General features: G+C 37.1%; 1 protein-coding gene across 5 annotated transcripts in view; it reads right to left on the bottom strand.

Moving 5' to 3' along the window:
- The window catches only part of GRIA2 (glutamate ionotropic receptor AMPA type subunit 2), an 87,127-nt gene that overhangs the window by 25,715 nt on the left and 41,953 nt on the right, over nt 1-19,459 (bottom strand). For all 5 annotated transcript variants that reach the window (XM_041479842.1, XM_041479840.1, XM_041479841.1 and 2 more), the window contains exons 4-6: nt 15,948-16,144; nt 11,759-11,812; nt 9,280-9,441 (exon numbers count right to left, since the gene is read on the bottom strand). In XM_041479842.1, coding sequence (XP_041335776.1) covers nt 9,280-9,441; nt 11,759-11,812; nt 15,948-16,144 — 413 coding nt within the window. The remainder of the gene's footprint in view (nt 1-9,279; nt 9,442-11,758; nt 11,813-15,947; nt 16,145-19,459) is intronic.

Below are 19,459 nucleotides of genomic sequence, written 5' to 3'. Positions count from 1 at the left end.
GCATGGCTCGTCCTCTTTGTTAGGATGATGCTCTTGTGAAAAGAGGCGGTCTTAGCAACAGACTCGCTTCCAGCTGAGAATAATTGCATACATACACAAGATATTTGGAAATAATAATTGGAAGTTTTTTAATAACAACCCCAGTTCTGACTAAAATGGGAAGAGAGATTAATAAAATGTAAAATTACCTGATCATTGTAAAAATTAATTAGATTGATCTCAGTAAAGATGGGGTTAGAGACCAAGCCCTATTTATCTTAATGAATATACTAGGTGTATTACATTTTGTTTCCCAAAGTTGTACAGTCACATCAAGTTATACTTTGATAACAGCCTTTATTCAAACACATCTGCAGCACTCTGTGTGCACAGAAAACCTAAACAAGCAGGTATTTTTGCTTTGAAGTGCCATACTGGCATAAGATGCAAAGAACACCTGAAGCAACTGTCACTTTAGAAAAACTTGCATTCAGCTCCAGAATTGCTATTCAGAAAATCTGCTGATTTTTTGACATGTTTATATGTTTTAATTATCTCTCTGCTTGGTTTAGAAAGGCTGCTTTCTGAGCACACCCAGAACAGCTAGTCCAGTTGCAGGCACTTGCCAAACCCTAAATTCCTGGAAGTCAAACTTTTATTTGAAAGACATGCTCACAGCACATCCAGCAGAGACTGACAGGACTGGGGCACTGGAATTATCCTAATGCTCCCACTGTAGGATATTTATAGGAGAAAGTGACCTTCTTTCACTCTTTTAAAAACCGAATATAGCAAAGATCACAAGATTTATAAAGCCCAAAGTGCTTGGTCTTTCTACCTATTTTATCTACTACTCTAATAGGAATGAGATTTCTGAACTGCAATTTCTCTCCCAAGATTGCTTCCAGTACAGAACAATCTTCTCACTGGAGTCTTCAGAGGTGCTAATTCACAGAAGAAAAAGAGTTCAGGTGCCTACTATTTTTTGGTTTTTATCTTACATTGAGAACAGAGGTTTTAAAGTACTTTGGTCTCCCATTATAGTAAATGAAAACCATTTACTTGTATTTGAATTCAAAAAAGCTTTACAGAAATAACAAAAAGAATTATTTGGAATTGAAGCCACAGCATTTCACTTATAAAAGACGTTGCTATATTCTAATCATGCCACTGCCCATGGAAAATACACATACTAACAAAATAAATAAGGTTCTAGAATGATTTGTGTAATCTTACTTCTAACTTAGAATGAACATGCAAAACAGCAACGCCACTAATGATAAAATCACCTTGAATTCACCATAAAACACAAAGAATATACAAATTTTTCCTTTTCACCATATAAATATACAAAAGCTTTTTCTTCAGTGCTAAGCCAGAACAAAGTATGTCACTCTTCACAGTATTAAAAAACAGCAGGATCCAGCAGCAAAAACTGAAGCCTTTGGTCACAGTAGTGAAAACAGACCAAGTAGGAATATCTCACAGGATGAGAACAAAATGTAAAAATAGAAAGGGAAAAGAATTCTCTGAAAAAGATACATGCCAAGAAAAGGATTTGAAAGAATTAATGTGAATGTTTGAAGTGTTGAAGTGTGTGTGGAGTTCTTTGCCTTTTTCTTGTGAGTGTGGGTTTTGGCATTTTTTTGGTGTTTGCTGTTTTATTGGGTGTTTTTTTTTTTTTTTTTGTTTGTTTGCTTGGTTTGGTTTTTGGGTTATATTTTTTTCCAGGAAGGAAGAGGGAGAAAAAAACCAATCAGCAGTCCTCATCCTATATACTGTGGTCTAAGTATTTTCAAAATATGCCATTTAAAACTAATAGTAATAATTCAAGCCTTAAATTTAAAACAATAGGGGGAGAAAAGAAACACAAAAAACCCCTAAAACAATTCCTAAACTACAATTCCCCATTTTCATTATCACTCCTCATCTATCCTAATCAGCAACAAGATAACCTGTTGTATCAAGATAAACAGCTTTCTCCTTTAGATTTACTCCAATCTAATTTCCAAGCAGAATACTAATAGAATTGAATACACCATTCTTACCAGGTTGCTGATTTCACCAAGACATAGTTTTTGTCAAAGAATAATAAACACTTCATTTTTCATTTTCTGCTACCCCATGCTAGGTAATATGGGCAGCTACTTACATTAATTGGTCCTTAATTACCAGACCTACCCCAGAAATACACTTGTATGTCTCCCCTCCTTAATAATTTAAGTATGCCCAGTGCTTCTCCTCCTCCCTTATTCCCCTGACCCAAGAAACGTGCAGTCACAGGTGCCTCTCCAGCTCTGAGCTGGGCCATTTTTCTGTGTCTTTCACTCACATTTCAACAGCCTCTTTTCACTCTGCTGACCCCTTTTTTGCATGACATCATTCCTCCTCCTACTACTATTTTAATCTTTGTCTATGACTCCCTCTTCTCCTCTTATCCCCAATTCTCCATCAAGCTTGACTGTCCTAAATGACATTGATCTTTGTGAGGCCAGGGTTATATCTGACCTTGATGAACACTTGAATCATGAAGGAATAGTAGCTTTGCCTGTTTATATCCACCATATCCAGATGAATTGCTGGCTGAGAAAAAGCAATATAGAGTTCATGGAAAAATAGGCAGGAGGAATCCACTGCACTTCGTTGGCTGACGATCCTTAACAATTTATAATTACTAAGTGGATTCAAGTTCAAAGAAACATAGCTTCATAGAGACATCAGGACTTGGCTCTGTAGGTTTCTGAATTCTGCTTTAGCACAGTTCAGCCACTTTCAGGATCGAAGGATCTGGGTCAATTGGCCTTTTGCATGTCTGAGACAAATCTGCAGATACTGCCTCAAACCATCCACTGCTTTCAGTCTAAATGTTCCATTCTTTAATTGAGTTTTCTTAAAAGAAAAAAAAACAATATCCCAACCCAAACCAAGTACACTGGAATGAGTGATTACTTACACAAAACAGCCTTAAGCTACTAAAAAGAAGCACGAAGTTTAACACTGAAATTTCTTATGCTCACATTTTTTGTATTTATTTTTTTAAACAGAGAAGACTGAATACTGAGATTTGAAAGCCCAGTCACCTACTGCTAGATGCATACCTTTTTTTATGCCCAGGAAACCAATATGCAAGGACTGAAAACAGGCAGAACAATCTCAAAAATCTACAGTTTTATAAGGGAACTTAGGAAAAAAAAACCCAAAAATACTCCAGATCACTTCCTTGTTCAACCTTGTAATAAATACTAAAAATTACCTATAAAAACCATATTTATAAATCATCATGATCTACTTGAATTAAGGCACATTCAATAATATTTTTCTATTAAAACTGTAGCAGGTGCAACAGAACATCCCCTATAACTCTTATTAAAATTCATTGCATTATAAAACCATTTTCCAACATACTGCAATCACAAGAGGCATGGCCTAAAATGAAGATAGTGTCTAATTCATCAACTGTACACTTTTGCTTTGTCATCTATACCTTGATAAACTGCCTTCTGAACTTTCAGTGTGAATAATTGTTTTCAGTGTTTTCTTCTTTGTTCACATTGTTTTCTTCTTTGCTCCTTGTTATAAGTGAGTCATCTAAATGTTAATTATTTCTGCAAGGTAAATATTTGTGTGCTATGTATTTTTGTATTTTTTCTTCTGCATGTTACCTGTATTGAATCCTTCAGCTAAATTTGCACCAGCATAGTTAAACCAGCATCTTTCAGTTACAAGCATCATTACTCCTGACTTATGGTTTCATAATAATTGCCTAAAGACTATATGAAGAAGAAACCTGAAAATGTGAAACTATTTAAGACAAAATCAGGAGGTAAAAACAATCTAGTGTTTTGGTATCTTAGCTATGCACTGGTTGGGTGGGGAAAGAGATTATGAAGCCAGAAATACAATCATGAAAAGAGAACATCTGAAACATTATGTGCCAGCATGAAACAGTTTCACCCATCCAAAATAGCTGCATGAGTACCAGGGTTGTTATCGCCTTCTGACACAATGGGATTCTCTACGAGTCTAGCTTAATTAGGTCTTCAACCAGGCAGCCCCAAAATTTTTTCTGAGTGCTGCACACAGTTTCTGTATATATCATATGCAAGTTGTCTCAGGCTCTTCAAGCCTCAGGTTGCTCTGAGAAAAGCTTATCCCAGAGCAGGATGGCTTTTAGAACAGACTATCTCAGTTGGACAGACCTATCACGATTATCTAGTCCAACTGCCTGAACAATTCAGGGCTGACAAATTCTAAAGTGTGTTTTTAGCAGAACTGTCCAAATGCCTCTTAGACAGGTTTGGGGCATCAACCAGCTCTCATGGAGGACTGTGTTTGACTACCCTAAAAAAAAAATAAAAGAAATGTAAATACGTGCTCCAAAGGTCCAGTCTGAACCTGCTCTGGTGCAGCTCTGAACCATTCCCACACATCCTCTTGCCAATGGATACCAGGGAGTAGATCTCAGCGCTGTCCTCTCCACTCCCCCTCCTTAGAAAGCTGTAGAGAGCAATGGGGTCACTCCTCAGCCTCCTCTCCAAAGGAGACAAGTCAGAGACCTTACTTGTCCCTCACAGGACATGCCCACTTGAAGCTTAGTTCTTAGTAGGGGGGCTGGCTCTGACTGGACACTAGGTGCCACCAAAGCTGTTCTGTCACTCCCTTCCTCAGAGGGACTGGGAAGAGAAAATAAAATGAAAGGCTTATGGGTTGGGATAATGGCAGGGAGAGATCTCTCAGCAGTAACCATAACAGGAAGAATAGACTCAACTCAAAAAAATTTAATTACTAATCAAACCAAAGTAGGATAATGAGAAAATAAAAAATAAATCTCCAAACATCTCAACCCACTTCTCCCTTCCTTGGGGGCTTAACTTCACTCACAAATTCTTTATACTCTGTTCCCACAGTGGGACAGGGGGATGTGGAAGGGGGTTGCAGTCTGTTCAGCACCCATCTCTGCCGCTGCTTCCTCCTCACAGGGTGGGCTCCCCACACTCATCTCCTGCAGGGAAATTTCTTCTCTGGCACCTGGTCCACCTCCTCTCCTTCCTTCTGCACTGTCTGCAGGGCTGTTTGCCTCATATATTGTCACTCCTCCCTCTGGCTGCTGTTGAGCAGCAGCTTTGTCCTCTTCTTGAATGTGTTATCAGAGCACCACCACCTTCCCTGATGAGCTGAGCCTTGGCCAGCAGAGGGTCAGTCGTGGAGCCAGCTGGGATTGTCTTCACTGGACATGGGGGAAGTTTCCAGAAGCTTCTCACAAAAGCCACCCCTGTGGTCCACTTCTACCAAAACCCTGCCACACAAAGGCAACACAACTTATGTCTCACTAGCCTTCAGGAGATACAGATTGAGCTTCTTTTGGCAAATAGACCAAAGGCTGCCCCTCGAGAGAATGGGTTTATCAGATCAGCAAACTGGAGCAGTTGGACGTGAACAGATGTGCTGTCCTTCAGTGTCCTTCCACAAGATCAAGAAGCTTGCCTTAAATGTAACAGCCTGGAACAACATTAGGCTCAGAAAACCCAGCATATTTGTAAATACACAATACTGGATCAAAAGGAAATTTCAACTTGTTATTATTCAGCCTTTATAAAATTAAACATGTCTTTCTTTTTGCTTCTTGACAAAAAATTAGCCAAGATGCTCAACTCTATGTTTCAAGATCTACTCATTAGCTCTTCTAGAACTGCATGCATAGACTGGTAACACTTTGGTTACAACAGAAATGTTTTAAATTTAATCTGAAGTAAAGCATGTATCAGCATTAATTTTGAAAGATGTAAAAATATTCTGTAAAAATGTCTGCAAAGCACTTGTTTTAAGCATCCTGCTTAATCTATAAATCTTCTGCTTTTATCAGTACAGGTACAGTGCAGCAACAAATGAGATCAGTGTCTTTTCTCATCTATGTCCTAAGACAGCAATTTTTTATAATTAATATTTTATAAATTGTAAAGATACATTTTTAAAGCAATTTGATACTGATACTCTTCTGGCCATCTGTGGAAGAGGCTTTTAGCAATGCTCTTCTTTCTTGAAGAAAGAAGATGTTCCTTTGAAATGCATTTTTTCTTAGAAAGGGTGCCTCTCTCTATTTTCAGCACTGTACTTGGATGTTGTGGTATGTCTTATCAGCTCAGTCATAGTCCATTGACTTGCATTTTGTAATGTGGAATGAATGTACACTTACTTTTGGATTACAAAAGGAAGATAATACAACAGAGTTGTGATGTTTTTGTCTGCAATGATAGAACACTTACAATCCCAGAGATAATATTACCTGTTAGGGGCAGGTAACCACCTCTCATTTCTATACTGATGAATCCAGGGCTCTTGTCAGCCTTCCTATCTGTTTCATACAGAATCTGCAGCAAGAGTTTCCTAGATTCCATGGGAATGGGTGCAAAAGTTCATTTATCAGCACTGGCAATTTGGACAGCTACCTCAAAATCAAAAGGGGAAAAAAGTTATTTGTAAGACCACTTAAGAGAAAGTGGGAGACCAGTGCATTAACCTGCTCAGTAATCTAGATGTTTATAGAAAATCAGAGAGTAACAGAGCTAGAAAAATAATATAAGAAGGAATGAAATGCTCACAAAGGACAGGTAAGAAATGCAACTCAGCACGAGTTGATGAAAATAGCCTGTACTTAAAAGTAATGATGAAGTGGACAGATATGGTATAAGCCCATCTTAAGCACCAGCAGCACAAGAAAGCAGTGCAGAAAAAGACTTGGCTGTTAGCATCTATCCCATGAGAAATACACCTCACTAGTGTCATGGTGGTGAGGAGAGGAAAAAAAAAGGTAAAAAGAAACTAATACAAAAGAGCCCCCTGAAATGAGTACTGTCTCTGAGACACATGAAGCCATTATTTCCATTTCCTCAGCACAGCACTCAGATGTGTTGCAGTAGCCAGTAGCATTTGAAAGAGCTACCAAATAGAAAGGTTCCAGAGCAAAATGACAAACAGGATCTGAGAGCAGAAAATTCATAAGAAAAAGGGATTATTTGGTTTTGCGTGGAGGAAAGCAAGGCAGGAAGGGTGGCAGCCATTTTCAAATACAGGAGGACAATGAAAAAGCAGAACCCTCTCACAGCCATTAGAAACATATAAAGGAGTAATGGATTAGGTGATATAAAGACTGATTAAGGTTAGACAAAAGCCAAAACCAAGATCATTTAAGTGCTGAAATAGATGCTTGGAGAAGCTGTGAAATCACTACTCAGAGGAACTGCACAGGTTTGTCTGATTCTGCCTTCAGGCAAGGAGGACAGACAGGTGACTGTGCTCAAAGACCTTTCTTGCCCTCTTGCCATGATTTCTATGATTCTGCTCTGTCTCTAACTCCCTCTAAAGTGGGAATGAAATGTGACATACCTCTAACCCTGTCTGTAATGACAAGCAAGGATGAGAAGTAATACGTGTATAAGGGCAAGAGATAGAAAGCTACACAAAGAAATACAGTAACTGATACAAGCAATGTCACCAAATATTGCAATATACATCCACACTTTCCTCACCAGCAATACCTCTAGCATTTATAAACTGTCTGATAATCTAACATAGATCTCAATTTCTTGAGCAAGTATCAGTGCAGTCCTATATATATCTTGAGCAAACAATATAAAGGAGAGCTCAGCCTTTTAAATTGAATTTAAAATGCGTTCTAAATCAATGATATTCAGGAAAGTAAGTGTTTCAATTACTTTACTTTTCCTATTCATAACAAACCTCAAAAGCAGAAGATATTGCAAATACTCTCCTTCAACTCTTTCAATTTCTACTAGAATTGAAAGGACTTATAATGGAAGAAATAAAGGGAACACCTGTGACAAAGTTAGAGATTTTCGTGCTTTAATACAACATTAACACCACTTCATGTTATCTAACATGCAATTTCCCCCAGTGTAAGTAACACCAGAGGCCTTATTACTGTGTCTCACCATTTCAATTTTTCCATCACTGATAAAAACTGCATCTTGGTTTCAGTTTGCATTCTTCACTACAGCCATTTGTTTTACGTATTTCTCTATTATTATTTTCAGACTATGATTCCGCAACATGAGTATGTAGGTAGATTTGGGCACTCAAGAATCAGAGAGACAAAAGGATTCTGTTAATTCTCCACAGCCACATCCCTTCCCTTTTTCCTAAATGAGAGCAATACAGATTACATATACTACACATCTGTAATATAAATATACCTAAAGAACTGACCCAGACTCCAGTGTACTTTTTCAAACATCAAGTAAGAAATTCACTACCTCTGTCATGAAGATTTTAAACTACAAAAATAACCACAGAAAAAAATCACTTGGACTAAGTTACCACCAAATTGGCCTCATAAAAAAGGAATCTATATTGGTTTTTTTGGTTTTTTTGGGTTTTTTTAATTAAAATTAAGGTTTTCTACCAGGCCTTTGAAAAAAATGGTTCTTCCATCCATGCTGAACTTTTAATTAATTTCATTATAAATTAAGAACATGCTTCATATTCAAATTATACCACAAAAATTATGGCTAGAACATTTGGAATGTATTTTTTTTGTCTTTTACAGCTATTTAATACTATGTTCTTATTAAAATCTCTGATTGTATTACTTAAAACAGAAATTATCTAACATTAAAATTGAATTATTCTTTTTAATATCTTGCAGCCACTAATTGATAGTTAGAGAAAGTGAGAAGGTACTATTATCCTAGTCTTATCCAGAAGTAAAACTGAGGTAAAAAAGTGAAATCACCTGCCCAGTGTTACATTGTGTGTCATGCAGGCCTGAAATCAGACCATGATCCTGCATATCAGGCATAGCATTTATTTTTGCAAGTCTTTGTAGGATTTGGGCATCTGTCTCAAAGGAACTGTCTAACCATTTCTTTGGGTTATTATGTTACATCAAAAAAGTGCTAAATCTGTGCTCCCCAGAAGCATGATTAATATTTGTCTTTAAATATTTCAAAATACAGAGAAAGAGAAAAATTTCAAAGCAGAGAAAAAGAAAAATCAAAAAATCTCAGTAGATCTAGTTAATCTATCATCATATCTAAACCAATTACCTAACAAGCTGCCAGGCACAGATTTAAAGTGACACAAGCAAAAATTGCCTTTAACATTTTTAAGAGTGTAGCATCTTTGCTCAATCAGCCCTATGACAGAGAATGTTAAAAGTACTCCAGAGAAATATAAAATTGTGTTGGGACTGTTGATTTTCAAGGGCTTTCTATCTCTTGTGTTTCTATTCCAAACCCTTCAATTCCTGTACTTCTAGTGCATTAAAACAAACATAAGACATACCTTGATTGTACTAGTGTGTGCACCAGGATATTCTTTCTCCTCCAGTGTTGACCAACGTTGTATAAATTTTGACACCACGGGATCATCATAGTCAACTATCTGAAATCCTGAGACATTAGCTCCTCCAAACTGAATTTTTGACAAATCTCCATCAGTAAATCCCTGAGCACAGAAAAAAATTGTCTGTTATTTGAATAGTTTTGGCAGTTCTCTCAATAGTGTATAAAAAGCAAGAGTTACCATATGACCTCTACTGCAGAACAGTAAGCCAACATTTTCCTCAGACTGGATCCAACTTAAATCCTGCGCTGCCAGGATTAAGTCACCAGCTCCATCAGCCAGCAATGCTTCTTGCTGCCCACTAGACAAACACCTTTATAGAGAGCAAGAGCTGAGTGGACCTGTCCTTGCCATCCTAAACATCCTGTTAATTTCAAGGGGACCACTTAAGTGAGAAAGGGAACATTAGACATGAGTAACAGGCAAGCAAGTTTTAGGCAGGAATACTTACAACCACAGCTGTATCCTCTTTTTTAGGAACTCTAAAGCATGGGGAAGGACTTACCATCTCCACTGCCTCCTCCCTCTGACATAAAGAACTACTTCTCATTCTTACAAAACGTTCTTGTGTTCTGTTTTCTGTTATTTAACTTCACCCAAATAACCCTACAAATGCATTTCCACGAAATAATGATGTCAGACATTTCATTATAAATAAATATTGTGAGTGAATACAAAAAGAAGCAGCAAATTCAAACCACATTATCAGATGTTACTATGATTGCTATATGAGATCCTCTTTAATGATTGTGTATTAATGATCCTCATGTGTTGTTGCCTGCTAATACAGACACTGCTACACAGGTCATGTAACTTGACAGTTGAGCAGGAACATTCACTGTATATTCAAACATTCACTGTATATTCAAACATCTTCTCCAACTATCAGAATGTTTAAATTCTCAAAATAGATAAATTTCTTGAATGACTGATCAGACTGGAGGAGAATATTACTACAGTCCAAAAAGAAGAAAGCAGGTGGATTCAGTGAAGATACGATTCAAATACTAGATAAGTTTTCCTTCTGGCAGAGAAAAACAAGTTTTTAAAATCACTTCCATAAACACTTTATACATGATATTAAACAGCTTTAAAATGTAAGATTCAGTAATTTTTAGATCTTATGGACTTACTGTTACAAATTTAAAGCAATGGCTAAAATAGTAACCAGTTAGCATCATGAAATCCACTGGGCACAATTTCTAAAATTTCACTTAAGACTCAAAATACTGTTTATCCAACATTTGCAAAGTAAACCGCAGATGTCTAACAGATAATTTCTCACATTTTGTACGACTTTTATGCCTGCTTTATGAATATCAGCACCTCAACTTCTTTATCCAAAAATTAGTTATTTAGATATAAGAATGAAACCCCAGTGCTCAGCTTTTAAAGAGGCCTTTGAAGCAAAAGGCTTCTTCACACGGTGGCACCCACATGACTCTTCAGAGCACTGCCCGCCTGGAGGGGGAAGTGTTTCCATCAAAGGCCAGGAGGAGACAGGGGTTATGCCTCCAGGGCCAGAGACACACCGTGCTCCTTCTGTTTCCTCAGGCTCCTCAAAGCACTGTGGAAGACAGTGTCAATTGGGGCACTCTGGGCCCTGCTGGAATTTATATCAAACACTGTCACAGTTCAAGAATGAATGATGAAAAAAATGGTTTGGTGGCACTCGCACTATACAACCCCCAAAACTCTTTTCTTGGGCAGGATAACTGAGATTTGAGCAAACAATTTCCTTGTCTGTCACAAAAAAAAACCAAAACCAAACTGGATCAGTTTCCCTAGCTTCAGTAAGTGTTTATAGGCTTTAATATCAGTAAAATGGCCCGTCACCTAAAGACGCAATTTCAAAAAAATTCCCTTGACAGAATTTAGTGAGTTTTCTGAGCTTTCCCTGCAGGAACACTATTAGCTATACAGTGTGATCACCTAACTTCAAGAACACATGAATCCAGATTGATCACCCAGCCAATCTGAGGGATGAAATGTGGAAATCCGAGAATCACTGGTCTAGCAAAATGAAACATGAAAACTGTGACTCTAAAGTAGTTTCAAAGTTGTGAGAGAGAAATCATCACCTTGCTGAATAAATGTATCACCCTATGATGCAGAAAGTTATTTTTCTATTTTGCATACACTCTTTTTCTAAAGTATGTAGAAAAAGGGAAGTTCCATTGAAGGTGCTGAGCAACCTTCATTCTCATTGATGGGAATATCATAAGAGGCATTTAAACCCTGAAAACACTCAGCCAATAAACAAACATAATCTCAACACATGCATTCATTTAGCAAGGATAAAGACATCTACATATTTTTTCTGTTTTCTAAAATGTGTTTAAAACAAAATACTAGTAGATGTGCTTCCATAAACAGTCAAAGGAGCAATACAGGTATTTTAAATATTAAGAATGCTTACCAGATTTGCAATGATATAGTGGTATCCTTTAACATGTTTACCAATTGTGATAACCTGTAAAAAAAGAAGAAATACCCCCATAATGGAGAACGTTCACCTGGCATACAGACAAAGACTTAAAAGGTACAAAATGCACTGTGATTTAAAAGCTAGTTAAGAGCTTTATGGCACGATACTGAGTTTGTGTGATGCTTTATCCTTTATTTTGCCTAATGCACCACTGAGCATACTCTGCTGCTAGAAATTAGCCACGTTGAAGTCCAAGTCCCAAGAGGGAGAGTCCCTCCAGACACAGGAGCTAAATGCTAACTACTGTGGTGCGCCTCACAGACTCCTGTTAGATTCTGCCCACTGACATTCATGAATTATGATGAAACCTCGTAAAGTTCAAATTGTTTATTGCCCTAAGTGTTCCTCACAACCTCCCTCAAAGCCAGCTGGTGTCTTCTCAACAGTGTCTGCTGGCAGACCTGTAGCATGGATTCTTCTCCCACATAAGCCTAACTAAGACTATGTCTGCAAGGAGAAGTTTGCATTTTGAAGCTAAGCACTTTTCCAGAGGAAGGATGTGCAAGATAAGAGGAGTCTAGAGGTTTATTCCATCTTTGGAACAATGAGAACAATGAACTTAAATTAAGAGAGGATGACTCATTCATTTCCTCATGTAACATATAACTAAAATATTCAGACTAGGCATTCTGAAACTTTTATCAGGGTACTACTGAACAACATTCCACATACTTGGTTTAACGAAGTTACAGAAATATAATTGAAAGCAGTTATAACATTGAGTTTACATTACTAGAGTTTGAGACTCAGAGGGATCACATTACATATGCCATGGAAGTAATAAAATTTTTCCTCTTTTGAGGTCAATATATATATGACATATGAACTTAAGTATCCTAAAACAATTACCTGATCAGACTACTTAAAACTAAATGCTTACTAAGAGGTTTAAGAACTATTTTCAGGTGTATTTCTTATGTAGCTGCTGCTTCCAAAGAAATTTCAGTTATACCAAATAAATTAGCTCTTCTGTATGAACTATTTCTTCATCATTGGCATCAAAGAAGACAACCAGCAGCTGCAAGCCTTTGGATCAATGCTCAGTAACTCTGCTCCAGCTGCCACTGGGTACTTTTTTATTAACCCAGCTTGCTAAAACTTGCCACTTGTCCACTAAGGATGCTGCCAGTTAAAACCAAGAAAATTCAGTGGCAGTACCAAAAGCCATGATGAAGGAGCTGTGCACACAAAAGCTTTTCAGCAGTTCAGAGGACCTTCTGTAGCAGGGATAGACAAGTAGTAGCAGTAATTACAGAGTTGCCCAAAGGGTGTTATCAGGGTGAAATGAGATTCTGCAAAGGAAGCTGCTGAGAAGAGACAGCAGCTATATAATGAAGAGCATGGTAACACAGACCTGCCAGATCAGAGGAGAGGAATATAAACTAGTCTGAGGAGAGATGGGAAACTGAAATATTTTTCAACTTGCATGATTTGTTGAAATCTGAAGAGAAACTATAACATGAGACAAAAAACAAGAATGATTAAGTGACTTTGGAAATACATTTTGTGCCAATACAAAGATCCAAGGGCTACACAGTGTAACTGGGTAAACCTGAGGCTGTCACCTCAGCTTAAAATACCTGCAGGATAAATCAAAGCACTAAAATGAAAGATTTGTTCAACAATAGAAAGCAAGGAAGGTAGTGACGAAGTTGTTCCTTTATGTATCGAGCAATGCAAATAGTACTTTTGTATTCAAGGAAAATCTGGTTAGGAGAAAGCCTGTTGCATTTCTTGCAGCAAAAATACACAGAAAAAGGGATACTGATATGATGTGTCTACTTCAGGCATTCTCATGAAATGCAGGAAATTTTTCAGAGCAGGAATTCAAATAATTTTTCAAAAAATAAATCCTGTAGCAAAGCAAGACCTAAAGTACGCTGCTATTAGAAAAGACAACCAGAAGAACACACTCAAAGGATACTCACAAGCCAAGAAATTCATTGTTCAGCATTTAATTTTAAGAGATGGAGAAAACTATTAGAGAATCAGTTAGTTAGACTTTTTTTTTAGGCTACTTGAGAAATAGAAAGTGGGTTTACCTTTAAATGTAAGGAAGGGAAGTTTCTGAGTGTAAGGATAATGGGCTTAAAAACCAGACCAAAGTGCAGAAACAACTAGGCTATCTTGTGAAGAGAATTCCAAGATTAAACCCATTTGGGACAGCTGCAAACAGTTTAAGAGAACATACTCCAGGGCAGAGCAGTAAAGTATTTAGAGGAGAACAACTAACTAGAGTTATATTAACTGGCATATGAGGCTCATTTGGCTGTTATGTAGGATTCTTCAGTGACTTACAAATCAAAACAGCAGAAACAAAAGCTTAGCCAGCTGTATGTCTGAGGAGTAGCACAAGTCTGTAGGGATGAGCTGAGAAACTCTAAGGGTCTAAAAAAGGCAGAATCCATCAAAGTGCAACTAGGGCAAGAAAAATATCCCAGAACTGCAATCAAAATAAGAAGCAGACAAAGACGAAAATAGGTCTATTATGAAACAAAGACTGTAAAAATGAATGGTAACTGAAGGGTAAAGAGGGTTCTTGTCTATAAAAAGTGACTAAAAGGTGAAACTAAAGAAAATTACAGTCAGCCAAAGCTTCACATCAGAAATTATAATGAATATTACATACTTATTTTAAAAAGAATGTATAGGATAGTAAGATAATTGCTAAAAATAGTCTTGTCGAGATCAAAATATGTCAAAGCAGTATCTTTCTTTTCTCTGGTCTGATAATAAGGAAACAGCAAGATGTGACATATCTTGAGTCTAACAAGGTGATTGTTCTGTAGGACGTCATTAGAAACTCACAAGAGACATGGACAAGACAAAAAGTCACTGTAAGATAAGTAAAGAACTGTTTGAAAAGCCACACAGAACCAGCTGAAGAGGACCTATAAGAACTACTTATGTCAAACATTGCTCTACATTGTACATTTCTTGACATTGATAAGTTAGAAAATATGATTTTGAAATACTGCAGATGACAGAGAGATCACACTCTCAGAGATCAAATGCTCTTGAGAACAGGATCAAACTCAAATTTATCTTGAAAATTAGAAAAAGGGTTTGTGGATATGAATTCCAAATAAAACACACAAACACAATGTACTCCATTAAGGACACTGCTCATTGTCTGAGCCTCTTCAAAATATAACGACCTTCAAAACAAAGACCAAAATAACAAGCCCTTCAAAAAACCTTCAAACAAATACATCCCTACTCAGATGATACATCCCTACTGATGCTGCACAGTCTCACATGATGAAGCTCAAGCCAACAGGGAACTATCTTTACAATTTTCCGTTGTGCTCTGCATGCATGAAAAGTAGGAAGGTACAGAGCCAGTAAGAACTTCCTAGACTCTAGGACTGAAGTGGTAGATTTCAAAGTAATGCAGTAATTTGAATCAGAGCACCATGATAATGTTGCTAAAAAGAAGACTTTTTAAAAAAGTCATTTTGGCAAATAATTTGCATGGGTGGAGAGAAGACAGATTTTGCTGTTCTTTTTAAAGCTCAGGAGGCGTTAGCTATGAAAAACAGCATCCAATTTTGGTTAACACACTTTAAAAGTGACACAAAATGAAGAGACAAGCAAGGAAAGTACAAATGACAAAGAGCTTCAAAACACAAATTTCAAAGGGCATTTAATGAGGAACAGTAGCTCTGATACAGTCTTCCCAAGACATAAAAGGTTCTCAGAAAATGCATTAGAGGGAGAAAATACCTTCTAGGTGTAAAAAGAACTAATCCTTAGACATAACTATCTATATTGGACCAGATATAACAGTGTATCAACTATGTATAATACAGTATACTACTTAGGCTGTAAAATAGTCTGAACAAGGTATTTTGTAAATTACTGTTTTTCTTTTAAATAACCAGGATAGAAAACTATACAGGATCATCCAGATAGAATCATCTTGAGTTTGGGCAAAGGGAGAGATAATAGGATTTGTATGTTCACTTTCTCCCTGGCACATATGCAGTCCTCAATACAAACTTGTCACTGCCAAATGATTCATAACAATGACAAAAATACCATCAAAACAAATGAACTCATTACATTTACTTATAGAATACTGCTAGCTGCTGTCACTGAAGAAAGAAGAATAGCAAACCTGATCAACAATGTCGTTGACTTTATCGCGTTCACAGTCCAAAATCACTCGTCTTTCCTTTTTTACCTCTAGATCTTGAAACAATGAACGGTAAGTTTCATCTTTTCTCTCGTTGTTAATATTTCCTACATTGATAGCAGTCACTTGCCATTTCTTTTCAGCAGCAGAATCCAGCACAGCTTGCAATGTTGATAAGCCTGGCAAAGCACAGGAGAAAACAGAAGATATGATAAAGCTTCAGGAATTAACAAGCTTCTACAATGTGATTTGTGAGATCACTTATTTAAGTTCACTTATTTAAGTGTAACTTGTTTGACCTGTCACAAGTAGCTAGAAATCAGAAACTAAGATATATGTGGGCAAAATCAATTATTATTGCATGAAACTTCCATTTGCATCACTGCAAGGCATCAAGGTAAAGCCTCATAAGTGTAACCTTTGGGCTTGGCCCAATCTTCAGAATTGGATTTGGTTGTTTTCACTGATCCACTGCTGAAATTCCACACAGTGGGAAAGGGATCTTCTAGGAGAGGAGTGATCCAATTAGAGCAAAAGGATCAGCTGCTTATTAAAAAAAAGGATCAGCCTTATTAAAGGATCAGCTGCTTAAACAACAGCTATTGAACAGCTTTTGTTCCCAGCACTTGAGCAGAACTGTATTTAAACCCGGACCTCACTGAAGTCTATGGCAGAATTCCCATGTTCTGCAGCAATGGTAATGGATTTATTATTTCTGTTGCCTATAGTCACATCCCTGATTATGAAAGACGTGCTGAGATATATTTTTTCCATATAGATAAGCAGGCTCAATGCTAACACCTACAAGCAGTGTAGAGAAGTTTCCTTCCATCTCTTTTGGCAAGTTCCTGACAGGAGCTGTAATGTTTGTACAGATGCCTGTGATATACTGTAAAACCAGTGAAGATTTTACCTGACAGATTTTACTTTTTTAGGGATGAGCTAATGTAGTAGAGAAACATGAAAATTACTGCTGGAAATTAATTCCTGCTATACAAAAAGTACAATTTTAATGACTTCCAGCAGTACAAGAATGAGACTTATCATGTTTCAATTCCTACCAGAGAGTTCTGCATGATTCTAAAGAGCAGTTTTAGGGATACCAGATACTATTACAGGAAAAAAAAAATTTACTTTCTTACTAGTGAATTGACATTTTTTCACATTCTTCTCTCCTGAAACCACCAAGCATCAGGAGTCATTTCTTTGAGATAAATTCTGACGTGGTAAGTAGAGGGAGGTTCAGGTATAACTCTCATGAGAAATAATAGTGGTTATACCCATAAATATAGAAGGAGAGCACTAAAAATTAATTTGTCTCACAGTCTGTAGGTATAATATTAAATTAAGATTGGTCAGTGTTTAGCAATTCATCTTCATCACTGAAAATGGTAATGACACACAGCACTACACAAGACTGGTCATCAGCAAAGGCAGAAAATGGCAGGCTTCCAAAAGCATAAATTGAATTATTATCTTATATAATTCTGGTTTGCCAAGTCTCTTTAAGAAAGACTGTTATTAAGTTTTGTATGTCATGTAATGATTATTTATTTTAAAATCACAGATAAATACAGTCCACCGGTACACATAAACTATTTCAAATCCTAAAGATGAATCTGGAGAACTTGTGTTAAATGGGAAAGATTAGTAATGTAAGCAAACTGAGAGATGCAGGGAGCATCTTAAAACACTGAAAAGCACTAAAGTATGTTTAAACCTCAAAATACTGCTTGAAATGATGAATTAAATTTTTTAAAAAAAGACAAATCAGCCAAACTGAAGCCATTTATTCTGAATAATTGTTTCAATTATAATTTAGCAGATTTCAGGCCCTCCAACCTGTCTAAATTTCCTCTGAATTAAATAATCTCAACCAGGCACAAATTAACAAGGACTATTAATGCCAATACCACCCATTGCAAAGGGTTCCTTTATTTACTCCTCTGATCTTCTGTTTTTCCTAGGGTTTCTCTTTTCCTGAGGTACTCTCTGCAGAGATATCAAATGGCTGCCTGGATTGCTTGCTTTATTTTTTTTTTTGGGCAGCAGATTTGCCATCCCCATACAGCTTAGCTTATTCTGATAGCAATAACATGTTGCAAAATCACAAAAAGATAACCAAACAGAAGGCATTTGCAGCAATACTTTCGTGAAAGTGAAATTTTCTGAAGGGTAGTAACAAAAGTGGGAGACTCTGCAGAGGAGAAAACTTCAGCAACTTCAGCTGCTATTTTTTAAGCTGCATGAGTACTTCTGCCTGGGAAACTCATGTCCTGAACCTCTTTTGGTTATTATGAGGCAAACTTTTAAAGCAGTGAGCTTTGAAAAGGAAGATGGAAGAGAGACTGAATAACTGAGCAATTCTTTTACAGATACAATAATGCTACTACTTTTTCCAAAACTTAGTGTTACTAATGGCGGAGAGGATGCAAGGATGGTAAAGAACACTACTCCACATTCCATGAGAATAACTACTGCATTAAGACAGTAATGACTTGGGCACACATATACTGAATGGCCTCACTCCTTATGGACAGGAATGACAGCAAACTGCCCTGTACTTCAGCCACTCAGTCCCTAAACACAGAAGTGCTCCAACACCAGCAGTAAACAATTCTTTAGGAATAAGTCATCAAACTAATTCTTATTAGCCTTTATAGTTTCCATGAAATTAAGTAAGTCTCTTTGCCTTTTTTTATCTCACTCCTGAAGGTGAAAACATCTTCAATTCTATATCATTCCTTAAATATACATCACTGTCACTACAGTAACAGGAAAAGTGCTTAAAGGAACAGTGGACTTGTGTATCTGGGATTTGATGTCAATGTAGCTGGCTACAAACTGCTGGACTCTGCAGACTGACCTCATGCAATCTGTGGGGAGCACTGAGGAGCAAGGATTTACTCCACATAAGGGCAGGAACTTCATGCCTTGGAGCTTGTTATCACTGGGGTGCCTTGCCACAATTAAAACCAAGAGGTAAGTAAAAAAGGAAGAACCTAAGGGTGGCTAGAAAGAACAATCTGATGCTGTTATTCCTGGTCAGATCCAGGCAGTGCAGCTCACAAGAACTAGGTGTTTTTCAGTATTTCCTAAATATAAATCACATGCAGGTCACATTCTGCCCACCGCTAGATGACTGACAAGAGTACTGGCTGAGAAAGTAGTTTTACATCTGTCCTTTCTAAAAAGACAGTGAATGTTTCTGATTCCAATGTGAATTTGAAAAGGAACTGACAGAGAAATGAGCATAGCATTCATTGTTCCATGTGACGTTACCTTTGGAGGCTACATACCAGGATTAGTTCTTCTAACTGGAATGCTTACAAAAGTGCTACTCTCTTGAGGAGACCCCTTCAGCTTCTGAACATCATGTATAAAATGGCATCAGAATGCAGGAATTTAAAGTCACCCCATTACTCAAAAAACCATGGAGTAGTATAATCATGCTTTAACACTATTAGCATTTTATAATTTAAAATGCATTTAAT

The sequence above is a fragment of the Pyrgilauda ruficollis genome, unplaced genomic scaffold, assembly GCF_017590135.1.
Source record: "Pyrgilauda ruficollis isolate IOZ18807 unplaced genomic scaffold, ASM1759013v1 scaffold5, whole genome shotgun sequence".
Taxonomy (NCBI): domain Eukaryota; kingdom Metazoa; phylum Chordata; class Aves; order Passeriformes; family Passeridae; genus Pyrgilauda; species Pyrgilauda ruficollis.
The sequence above is the reverse complement of the archived record's forward strand: the minus strand, read 5'-3'. Positions and strand labels throughout refer to the sequence as shown.